Raw genomic sequence first — 12,440 nt, 5'->3', positions numbered from 1 at the left:
ATCAATCCATATAAATTGCGTTATATACATCGTACATACTATACTTATACCATGTCACTTTTCGATTAGCGAGGCAGCAGGATCCCCATAATACTTGCTATATATAACAATGTGATCTCCTCCGGTGCTCCTTTCCATTAATTTTTCTCATTGCCTGTTAAGTTCATTCCCTTTCTCGTCATTCATAACAAAAGCTAGTCGCAATGTTCATCTTCATTCATTCGCTCAGCCTCAGCGCGCGTCGCAATGTTCGGTTCCGACGATTCCGGCTGCCATGTGATGGACGACGACGTGGCGCCGCCAGCAAACGGTTCCAAGGCGGTGACCCTGCTGCTGCGCCTGATCACGCTGGCCCTGGCGCTCACCTCGGCGGTCCTCATGGCCACCGCGAGCGAGTGCACCATCTACGGCCTCGACGGCGCCACGGCCACCACCGTCACCTTCAAGGACTACCAGCCCTTCATGTAAGGACTGTCCATGTCGTTGCGTTTCACAGCTTTCACCTACGTTTGCATGCATTCTTGCAGTAATTTTTGACCTCTGCACCGGTTTCAGATACCTTGTAGGATCCAACATTGCAGCGACGATCCTGGAGGTGGCCGCGATCTACGTGCAGGTCGGCAAGGGCGACGACGTCGAGGATGCGCCTATGATCCCCCGTGTCGTCCTGGTCGTCGTCGACGTCGCCGTGCAGATGCTGCTCTACTCGGCCACCGGCGCGGTGTTCGCGGCGGTGATGGCCTACGGCCCTCAGATCAGCGCCTGCACCGGCGCCGCCGGGCACTTCTGCGAGCAGGTGCAGAGGTCCAAGATCATCTCTTTGGCCGCCAGCCTCTCCGCCGTCCTTGCCGCCGTCGCAAAGGACGTGGCGCTGCCCTGCTCAGTGTGGCCCCATCCGTCAAGCTAGCTAATTAGACCTCTTCACGTACATATTCAGCGGCGGTCGCTACTTGTGTTACGCACAATCTCTTGTTGCCGATGTACTACCTCACTATTATTTTAGATCAACATTTCCTCGGCTTGTTTTTATTCTTGGATGTATTGAAACAATTCACGATTCAATGGCGAAAGTGTGATGAAATGTATGTGTCTTATTAATCCTTGCAACATATATAATTTCCAATCTGACAGTTGCATTTTGAAATACTGAAATATTTTTCTTTTTTTATCTAATCTGATTGACAACCTTGACTATTTCTTCTATGTGAATTATGTTAGAATATGGTACCCTAGTTATATGCAGCAGCAATCAAATCTTTAAGGTAGGGTTTGGTTGGGAGTTAAGGTGCAGTGAGACGATCCTATCTCTGGGTTCTGGGACGGACGACTCCATATTTTTCTATTTGCAAGGGATAGAATCAATCCATTTTATGTTTGATTGAAGGAACAAATAGGTCGGGATGGAGGGTGGCTTGATACCATTAAAAAGCAGGTAACTGTGGATCCCAATTTGTCTTAGATAGCCCTACATGTCATCTTCAGTTTTCTTTTTGTTCTTTTTTTGTCTTATCTTCTCTTCATGCTGGTCCGACGGTTCTCGATGCCATGGCAGAGCTCGTGTGGGGGCTGGGCCGCTAGCCCACACGCTTACAGCGCCGGGCCTCCGCCCTCAGCTGTCATGCCTGACCTTTGACCTGCTCGGCCACCGCCGCCCGCCCTCCAAGCCATCGCGTCGGGACCCATGGCCGAGGTCGTACAGGTGCTAGGGCTAAGCTCGCGCAAGGGTTGGGGCCGGTCACACCATGGGGAGAAGGGCTCACGCCACGTGAGGGGAAGCCACTGCCGCATGAGAAAGCCATTGTCATGGACGAAGGAGCGGGCGCCACACGAAACTGAAGGTAACGCAGCTCGCGAAGCCCAGCTCGTCCCACCCTATCCCACCGATTTTAGGGGATGAGGGCAACGTAACATCTTTACGAATATTCCTCTCTGGAGTCATCCCCACCCTTGATGTCTTCCAACCAAACACCACAAAAACAGGTCCCTCCCATCCTCATCCCACCTTATCCTGCCAACCAAACACATAGTAAAAGGATGACTTAGCCCCAAAGCAACAGTTCCATTGGAGTTGCTAAAAGTATCTAGAGCAACACAATCGATCATATCAAATGTGATATTGAAATTATATATACATAGTTTTAGGATGACATACACATATAATAATATTAGTCATACTCTCATTTCATTTATCAAATGAGTACATATGTAATCATGTCACTTAACGTTTACCTATTCTTGTTTTCAACAGATATATACAACTGATTTAAATAACAAAAGCAAACTAGTATGTGCTGTCTATGGAAGTCATCAAACATTGGGGAAAATCTTAAAATACAACCATCACACGAAAGCTCAAAATACATAGCTCCAACACCTTGAGAAGATCGGCTTTGAGAAGATTCTGCAACATTTTTAGGGTGTGTTTGGTTCAAGGATCAACCTGGGTTGGGTCAGAGTGAACCCCTAGTGTTTAGATGGAGGACTAAGTGGAATGGGTTCCACCAAAAGTGGAATATTCCACTCAGTTATGTGTTAGCCTGGTTCTAGCCAAACTGAGCGGACCACTGGCCCACATCTTGCACGCACATAGGGCAAAGAGCGGTGTGACGGCGAGGGGCCTGGCGAGCAGCGCAGATTGGGTGACGACACAGGGTCTCGCAAGTGGCATGGAGGCACACATTCTGGTGAACGGCATGACGGCGAGAGGCCTAGCGAGCGACGCAGAGGTGGGGCTGGGTGGCGGCGTGGGGGCCTACCATATTGTGCTAACCTTCTTCCTTTGTTTACTGTGATTTGTGTAAGTCGACACCAATTTTTTTATCCTTGTTATTTCATAAAAAAGTAATTTTTTGTTATTTGTACTAAAGCCCACACAGATTTTTCTCCTTGTCATTTCATAAAAAATATTTCTTGTGATTTGTATACTAACACATCTCGTGATATCCTTTGTTTATTGTGTTTTGTGCTATCAACATAACTCATTTTTGTTCTTGTTCTTTTATAGAAAAAATTGTTCGTTGTGATTTGTGCTAACATATCTTGTTTTTCTATTTTTAATCACCGGCACACACCATATTTCTGCCCTTGTCTTCCTATAGAAAAAGCTATTTTTGTAGGAACACATTTCGTATATTTGTCCACGTGTTTGTATATAAAAACATAGTATGTCTTTTGTGATTTGTGCGAGCACACATTGTATTTTTGTCTTTTATGAGATGCTTTGACTCTGCAACAAAGTTGAAATAATTTATAATTTAAAATACAGGGACTCATCATCATCATCATGTACGAATATATGAGTTCTGTAAAATAAATTTATCCACTTTTTGATGGTCCGTTTGTGTGGCCGAGAACGGTCATAGGATTAATTCCTAGCAGGAATGCTATTCTAATCCAATTTATATAGTCCTTAATCATCTAGATCGATTTGTGATGGAATCCGACATACTGTTCGCCGGTCTGAAAAAGTCATAGTTGAAAATACTGAGAAAAACCTGTTGGTTGACAAAAAAAATACAACTTATAAGACAAACGAAAAGGCTAACAAGACCTAAAGTGAATCCAGTCATATGAACATTTATTATTCCCAAATATATATTTTTTAAAAATAATTATAATTATTACAGTAAGTTTGGTCACGAGTGAGCTACTCCGAGTCCAGTCTTTTTCCTAAAACAAAATACTCCAAAATAATAATAATGATTTTTAAACCACTCCAGCCCGTTTCCAGCTTTGGCCAGGCCACCCGTACCCACGGTCTAAACACTAGTCTTTGGTCTCGGCCAGCTCCCACGGTCACACATTCCCCACTCACAAATCCCACTCCCACCCGAGGAGCAGCAACAGCAGCAGCTCGGGTCTTGCTGCCGCGAGACCAATACATCAATCTACCATTGCGGCGAGCCAGCGAGCTGGCGACCTTCCCGCCTCCGCTAACGCATTCTGGGTGCTCCCCAGCTCCCCGTCAATTCTGTTCTTGCGCTCAAGTTTTGCCCGCCGAGTCGCCGCGCGCAGCTAGCGCACGCGAGGTGGTCGACGTATTGCCTATACGAATACGAGCACTGCGCCGTGCTGCTTCCGGTTTCGTGGACACTGACGCGTTCCATTCCACCCTGCTGTACGTACTGATGATGTAGCACTGACGCCGCCTGCTGTTCCATTTCACTTTTGTAGGAGGCAACGCGTCGCGCCGGGGCCGGGCCACCGCAGTCGTTGTCGGACCTCCCGCATGACCTGGCTGACCCGGTGCTCGGCCTCCTCCCGGCCTACGCTGACCGCGCCCGCTTCGCCGCCATATGCCCGCAGTGGCGCGCCGCAGCGTGGCGGCAGCTCCCACTACTGCCCCCGCCGCTGCCGCTCAAGCCGTGCCGTTTCCCAGGCTTTGGCTGCGCCGGCTACAGGGACGCCGCCTGTGTAAACTTTTCCAAACGGGCCAGGCACGCTGGGCCGGCCCAGGCACGACACGGAAAAGCCCGGCCCAAGCACGGCCCGGCCCGGCAGCCTGCGTGCCCGTGCTAGGCACGGCCCGCACTCGTGCCCGTGCCTGGGCCGCCACTTCAGCCCATGGGCCAGCACGGGCACGGCCCGGCTAAACGGCCTGGCCCGCATCAGGCACGGGGTTGGAGACGCAGCAGCCGTCGGATCCCCACCCCGAGTGATCTCAGCCGTTGGCATTAGGGTTGGAGACGTAGCGCTATATAAACCGCCCGGCTGCTCGCCCGCTCCCAGTGCCACGCCCCCCTCCAGTCCGCCACCGGTGACCCCGTTCGCCCGTTCCGCTTCCGGCTTCCTTCCTCACTCCAAACCCTAACCCTAGTTCCATTCCTCTTTCTCCGGCCGCCGCGAAGACTCCAATCCCCTCCCCTCCCCCGTCGTCTCCGTCAGGCGTCAACCGTGGCGAAGGGCGACCAGCAGGGGCGTGCGCGACGGCGGATCGCCGTCGCGCCCACGCCTACATCTCGGCCTCCGGCAGCAGCAACGGCAGATACTTCGCCGGAGCTCCGACGAAGCAGGTCAGCAAGCTTCCCCAGTCCCCACTCCTCTACTGTCTTCTCTTCCTCTGCTGCTGCTCATGTTTTGATTCGTTCACCTTGTTTGTGCAGATTTGCCGATCCGCTGCTGCTCGGAGCTGCTGCTCCGTCGCCGTCGCCACCCGTTTCAAGGTTGAGGATAGGAGGCGGCGGATCCGTCAGGACGCTGCCGGCCGGGGCTCCGTCTACCTCTGTCTCTGAGACAGAGGCTAGTGTGACTGCCATGGCTGAAGAGATGGAGAGGCAGCGCGACCTCCCTGGTGATTCCGATGAGGACGACATGGGCGACGAAGAGCTTGAAGAGCTCTTCGGCCCTGACGCTGTACCCGGTAGAGGCGCTGACGCAGTGGACCCCATCGACCTTGAAGGTGAAGGAACTGGTGCCGAAGCCGGCGACGGCGACGACGACGACCATCTATCCCGTCCGTCTACCTCTGATGTATGGAATGATTTCAAGAAGCTCTTCAAAATGGGTCCCAAAGGTAAGGAAATAAGGTATGGCGCCATCTGCATCCACTGTAAGAAGCAGTACTCTGGTAGATCTGCTAGTGGCACTGGCCACCTCAGTCGGCATAGGGATAAGTGTGCTAAGAGAAAAGAGAAAATAAGGGGGTATAGTCAGACCCACATCTCTTTTAATCCTGATGGTTCTATGCGTAATTGGGAGTACTGTCCGTTGCGTGCTCGTACTGAACTGTGTAGGTTCCTTTCTAGGGTAGATGTTGCTATCAGCTTGGGTGAATCTGCTGCATTTGAGGAATACATTGTTAATGCTCACAATCCTAGATTCAAGGCTGTCTCTACACAAACCACTACTAGAGACTTGGCCAAAATGTTTTCTGATAGAAAAAGTAAGCTTGTTGAGGTGTTATCTTCTGATGCAATTAATTGTGTGTGCCTTACTTCTGATATATGGTCTGGCAAAGCTAAGGAGGATTACCTTAGTGTTGTTGCTCATTACATAAACCCTGATTGGCAACTTGAAAAGAGGGTTCTTGGTCTTGTGCTTATTGACTGTTCTCATAATGGACAAAACATTGCTGATAGAGTTGCATCTGTTCTTGCTGAGTATGGTGTGCTTCAAAAGGTGTTTGCTGTTACTTTAGACAATGCTTCATCTAATGTGTCTGCCATGCGTTTGCTTAGACCAATTTTGTCTACCTATCTTAATCTTGATGTTCCTTCAGAGGATCCAAGACATCCTGAATCTGCTGTTAGTACTATGTTCTTGCATCAGCGTTATGCATGCCATATAATAAACCTGATTGTTAAGGAGGCACTTGAATATCTTAAACCTTTGATTGAAGTTTTTAGAACTGCAATATCATTTTTAAACTCATCTAACCAAAGAATAGCAGCATATAAGAACTATTGCATTGCTGCTAGTTATAGGCCTAGAAAGTTTCAGTTGGACATGGATGTAAGGTGGAACTCTACATATCTAATGCTTAAGACTTTGTTTCCTCACAAAGAACCTTTCACTACTTTCATGCATGCAAACTATCCTAGAAGTGAGCAAGGTGAATTGCTTTTAACCGAAGAACATTGGTCTGTTGCTGAAAAAATACTTAAGTTTCTTGAACTGTTCTATGATGCTACTGTTGCATTGTCTGGTGTTTACTATCCTACATCTCCACTTATGCTGCATTATTTGGTTAAGATTGCTAAACACTTGAACAGTTACGCTAATGACATTCACCTAAGAGATGTTGTTCAACCTATGGTAGACAAATATAATAAATATTGGAGGGACATACCGTTGCTCTATTCTTTTGCATTCATCTTGGACCCTAGAGCTAAAATGAAGGGTTTTGCAAAAGTGTTAAGGTTGTTGAGGAATCTTACCAGTACAGATTACACTACTTACTAGGTTGGCACTAGAGCTAGGCTTACTGATGTTTACAATAAGTATGAAGAGAAGTTTGGTGCTGTTAGGTTGAGGAGGACTGTCCCTCAAAACCTATCTGGTAAGAAAAGATCTGCTTGGGATGAAATATATGATGATGATTCTGGTTCTTCTGGTGGAGGTACTTCAATACTGCATTCTACTCTTAACCTGTCTAGAGATACATCTGCTACTGCTTTGCTGCATGCTGCAACTACTACAACTTCAAATTCTTCTGAACTTGTCTCATACTTGGACTGTGACACTGTGAGCCAGTTGGATGATGCATTTGACATCTTGAGATGGTGGCATGAGCACAAACTGACATATCCAGTGCTGTCCATCATGGCTAAAGATGTTTTAACTGTTCCTGTGTCTACCATATCTTCAGAATCTACGTTTAGTATGACTGGCAGGATCATCGAGGAGCGGCGGAGGAGGCTAAAGCCGGAGATGGTGGAGTGGCTTACCTACATCAAGGATTGGGAGTTGGCGGAGGCACGACTACAACACAATGTGGAGGACAAGGAGCTTGAAGAAGAGTTTGAACAACTCTATCTTGATTAGTGCTCCGGTCGCCAAGGTAAATAACACCTCAAACTTCTTTTGTTGCTAACTGATGTCTCTTAACCTATTCCTATTCTAACTCTGTTCTTTCGCAGCTTGGAGCTAGAGCTTGAAGCATGAAGAGTCTGGGAGCTTGAAGCATTTGAAGACTTGGGCCTGCATTAGAGCATTAGTCATAGTCTTCATGTTTAATCTTTATTTTGGCTTGAAGGGTTTGTAATATGAGAATTTGGACAAGTAAGAACATTGAAGTATTGAACTTTTATGGGGCTAGGCTGTACTCTTTTTCCTGACTAGGGTTTCTCACAAGGGTGAGTTTTACCTAGCAGGTTTTAATGAGGCAGCCATTGCACATGCTCCTATTTTCTTAGCTTATGTGTTTCCTTTGGTTTTCTCTCTGGTTCTTTTCTGGCAATTTAGATATCATAATCTGCTTGTTGACTTAATTCAGAGTCTAATGAAGTATTTTATCAAAAATGTGGCCGTGCCTGGGCTGGCACGGGCACTGCCGTGCCATCGGGCCTGTTGGCACGGCACGACACGGTTTCTGCTTTATAGTGCCGTGCCTGGGCCATCACCACGGCACGTTGGCACTATGAGGCACGGCACGGCGTGCCGCCGTGCCTGCCGTGCCCGTGCCTAGCCGTGCCGTGCCATGTTGTGCCCGTGCCCGTGCCGTGCCGGGCGGCCCGTTTGGAAAACTATACGCCTGTGGCAGTTGGCTCGTCTTCCCGTGAGACGACGCCTCTTTCTTGGTCAACACCTTCTCCAGAGCCACCGTGAAGCTCCCTGCTCTGGCTCGCATCAGGCTCCAGCCCCGAAACGAGCTGTCAAATTCGCTGAACGTGAGAAGCAAACTGTACACATTGGCTCCACATGGTTGGATCTGAAGTTCTCAGAGAAGAAAGCAATAATAAACAAGCTACTGGTGTGCTCTCCAAATCTGGTAGCTGCATTCTTTGGCAGCACACACTTGCAGGGCGGTGGTCATAGCAGTCAAATTCTAGTGTCAGGAGCTTCCTCATGGTCTGTACGGGTGTGTTTGGTTGGTGGCCAGCCCTGGCCATGGCTTGCTGGGGCCAAATTTGCTCTGTTTGGTTGCCTGTTCGGTCTCCGGGGACAGGCCCAATCTAGCCAGCCGTACGCTCAGGGCCTGGCTAGGATTGAACCTGCGATTCGGCCGTTCAAGTGGAGCCAGGCCCGAGCCAACTCTCCGTGCTCGTTCCGTCACCGCCTCGCCACCTACCGGTGACTTCTCTTTCTGCATGCTCCCGTGGTGCCGTGCCCATCCTACAGGGACGCAGCTCCGCCATCTTCCTTCTCCTTCTCATGCTCCTGTGGCGCTGTGCCCGTCTGCCAGGGTCCAGGGACGTAGCTCTGTCATCTCCATCCTTAGGGCGAGCACCACTGCCTTGATTCGTGCACTCCTCGCTTAGATCCGGTCGCGGCGGAGGTTCAGGAGCATGAGGTGCTCAACGTGTTGCTCTCCATCTCTGCCAGATCTGGCTCGCCATGCTCCTCTCCCTTGACCCCACCGCCCGCAGCACCGCCACCGCCGCTCTCGACTCCGAGGTACTAGGACAAACTTTTATTTCGTGCGGCGCCTTCGTCGTCACGTCGTGTGCCTGAAACTCGTTCCATTACAAATTGCTAATTGACTTGCGTTGTTGCTCCGTCAGTACTTCACGACGGCGCCGTACGCATGCGAGCCGGCGAGCCTGCCCAAGTACCCGCCCAATAAGGAGATGGATGCCAAGTTCCGGGAAGAATCTAGAAGGTACGCGGCCCTGTGCTGCAATACTGAAGTGATGCCATGCCATTGCCAGGAGGAGCAACCTCCGTCAATCAGCAAGCGGCCCGATGACGGCCACCATGCGGCGCCATGCGCCAGGACCATCGCGTCTCTTGGCCGCGCCCGCGCGTACGCGCCCATTACGTCGGGGCGGCAGCTGCTGTAGACGCCAACATACGTGGTGCAGGCCCGCCTCGGCTTGCCGCCGCAGCAGCTGCTCCTGGCCGTCGACACTAGCAACGATGCGCCGCGTGGATCCCCTGCGCCGGCTACCCCACGTCGTCCGCGCCGCCATTCGACCCAGCCGCGTCCACTTCGTACTGCTCCGTGCCCTGCGGCTCGCCGTTGTGCGCGCAGGCGCCCAACGCCGCGTGCCTCCTATGTTCTAGCGCTTGAGGTCTTCTTCTTCTGCCGCGCTTGAGATGCTCGAGAGAATGCCTCAAAGGGGAGGGTAAACTCACCTTCCACGAAAGAGGTGAATGTATACAAACTAAGCCAACTAACCAAACACGAATTTATCTTAGCCAGGCTCCGCAGTGCATGCAACCAAACAAACATGTCTTGGCTTGCTAGAGGCAGGCTTGAGCTAGCCTGTCTTAGTTTAGCTAGCCGGGCTTATATAAGAAATGAACCAAACACACTCTACGTGCACAGAACCGGTGCAAGAGTTTGAAGACATGGCATTCTATTTGGGAAAGCTGTACGCCATTGCTATCGACGAGAACGTCCTAATCGTCATCATCAGCCAAGACCCAAACACTAGTGATCCGCAGGTCGCTCGAATTGGACAGGTGATCACGGGTGTTCCTGATCCCTTGCATGAAGCTTGGTGGACAACACTCGTTTGGCTGATAAGCCATGACTGAAAGTATTATTGGCTGATTTATTGCGAGAGAAAAACACTGTTGAATGGGTGGCATATTCGGCTGATAAGCCCAAACAAACAAGTAGGAACCTTGGAGTTCATCCTCCAATGCTTGTGTTGTGAACGTAATTTTGATGAAAATCGTGCTTCCACTTGGGCTTTGGTTAGCTTTGTGATGTATGTGTGCATCAGTTCAATGTGATGTGAAGACTGATTGCGAGTTTTAAGGCGTACACATTCATTCATTACAGGACTTAGGTGCTGCACAGTCCAGATTACAGCTTGACTTTATTTAGCTCTGCAGCTTAATTCTGATAAGGAGTAGCGTCTGGAATTTTTTGATTATTTTGGGAGGGTGTCTTTTTCTGTCTTGAGGGTTTTGTTTGAAATCAAAATTGAAATGCTTCAACTTGATAAATTGACTTATTTCTCACAATTCTTCTGGTTATGCCTTCTCTTTACTTCTTATATTCTCTTGATGGAATCGGAATCGTCCGGTGAGGAGAAAGAGAAGGAGAATCTAACCAAACCCAATATGACAAAATGATTGCGGCCATGCGAGGAGGAGAATCTAAACCAAGCCCAAAATGATAGAATGGTTGTCGACATACAAGTCCAGTGTATCAAGGATCTCCTTTCCGAAGGTAGCAGGACCCTAACTACATAACTCGTAGCCACGATTCGTGACTAGGGTGAGGTTTTACCCCTCTGTGCCTAGCTTGTCTAGAGAGATAGATAGATTAGATTGATAAGGTATTGCTTGCTTTATTCCTTATCCACGTACAAGTTTAAATAGGCCTCTTAGGCTAACAAAATAGGAAAATACTCCTCAATCTAAGGATGTGATTTGATCCCTTTTAACCTAGCCACTAGTCGGTTCAGCCTGCCCTGTATGCCTAGAGGGTGAAAACACGGCCTCAATAGCGCGTTCGACGGCACGACGAATGTCTCAAGCACGTCTTTTCCTAGTATAGGGGCGTGACATCTCCCCCCCCCTCGACGAGCAGCTCGTCCTCGAGCTTGAAGGGTGGAAACTTGTTGCGGAAGGAGCCCAAGTCTTCCCATGTAGCCGAAGCAGCAGGTTCGCCTTTCCACTAGATGAGCACTTGAGGGGCCTCGTGGGCTAGTCAAGTGCGCACGGCGCGTTCTGTCTTGGGCTCCACTACTCCCAGCCCAGACCATTGTTGAGACTGGTAGCGACAGTAGCAGGCTAGCGTGGAGGAGGTGCTCCAATTTGTACTACTGACTTGTGGCGCAGGCACACACGAAGTCTTGGATGAGGCGGCGCATGTCGGGAAAGTGAAAATCCTGACAAAGACAATGCAAGGTGCGCTGCACCCCCTCGTGGCCATCCTCATGGATCGTGGCCATGATCTTCTGAAGTAGGGGTGACGCCGGCGACACATACAACCAACCATCATATGTCACCAGATCATTAGTGAGGGACCACAGCATCACGTGTGATCCTATATTGATTTCATCCAGAAGGGCGAGCAGGGCTGGATCGGTAGCCTGGGCCTGATGGAGTCACGTGATGAAGTCAAAGCGAGGCGCGGAGATGGCTAGGACAACACCATCATTTGTGCCTCGATGGGAGAGGGTGTCTGCCACCGTGGTTAGGGTGTCGGGCTTGTATTCGATGGTGAAGTTAAACCCGAGGAGCTTCCTAACCCAATGGTGCTACGGAATCGTGGCAAGGCGCTAGTCGAGGAAAACTTCAAGCTGTAGTGGTCTGTGCGCACCGTGAAGTGCCGGCCTCAAAGATATGGGAGCCAATGATGAATGGCATGGACGAGCCCAATGAGCTCACGCTCGTAGGTTGGGAGGGAGTGATGCCAGGGTGCCACAGGCCGACTAAAGTAGGCGATGGGGGTGCTTGTCCTGGATCAGCACTGCCCCAAATCCATGATTGGACGTGTCGCATTCAATGATGATGGCCGTGCAAAGTCTGGTAGAGCCAGGACCAGTGTCATGGTGACTGCGGCTTTGAGGGACTGGAAGGCCATGATAGGGTCATTGTTCTAGGTGAAGCCCTCCTTCAATAGTGCCATGAGCGGAGCTGTGATGACACCTGAAAGGATCAAGATGCCCAAGAGAGGGGGTGAATTGGGTTTCTCTAAAAATTTAAGCAACCTATAAGCTTCAATTCAACCCCTTGTGCCTAGTGTGACTAGAGAGCTACCGGATCAAAAGTTTTGCAACCTAGTTCCAATCCTATTCTAGCATGGCAATTCTAGGAATATAAAAACACAAAGTAAATGCTAGAAAGTAAAGGAGTAGTGAAAGAAAATGCTCGGCGAT

The 12,440-nt window shown here is 49.7% G+C and overlaps 1 protein-coding gene across 1 annotated transcript; it reads left to right on the top strand.

The window, feature by feature from the left end:
• LOC8064776 (CASP-like protein 1U2) lies at positions 247-907 on the top strand. The gene is made up of 2 exons (XM_002450788.1): positions 247-464; positions 556-907. The coding sequence occupies exons 1-2, from the start codon at positions 247-249 to the stop codon at positions 905-907; spliced, it is 570 nt and encodes a 189-aa protein (XP_002450833.1).

This window comes from Sorghum bicolor, chromosome 5 (genome assembly GCF_000003195.3).
Source record: "Sorghum bicolor cultivar BTx623 chromosome 5, Sorghum_bicolor_NCBIv3, whole genome shotgun sequence".
In the NCBI taxonomy this organism is placed as follows: domain Eukaryota; kingdom Viridiplantae; phylum Streptophyta; class Magnoliopsida; order Poales; family Poaceae; genus Sorghum; species Sorghum bicolor.
This window is presented reverse-complemented; position numbering and strand designations above follow the sequence as displayed.

Excerpts from the sequence above, each read along its gene's own strand:
- LOC8064776 (XM_002450788.1), top strand. The coding sequence starts at position 247 with ATGTTCGGTTCCGACGATTCCGGCTGCCATGTGATGGACGACGACGTG. Across the intron at positions 465-555 it reads AAGGACTACCAGCCCTTCAT|ATACCTTGTAGGATCCAACA; the intron begins GTAAGGACTGTC and ends CACCGGTTTCAG.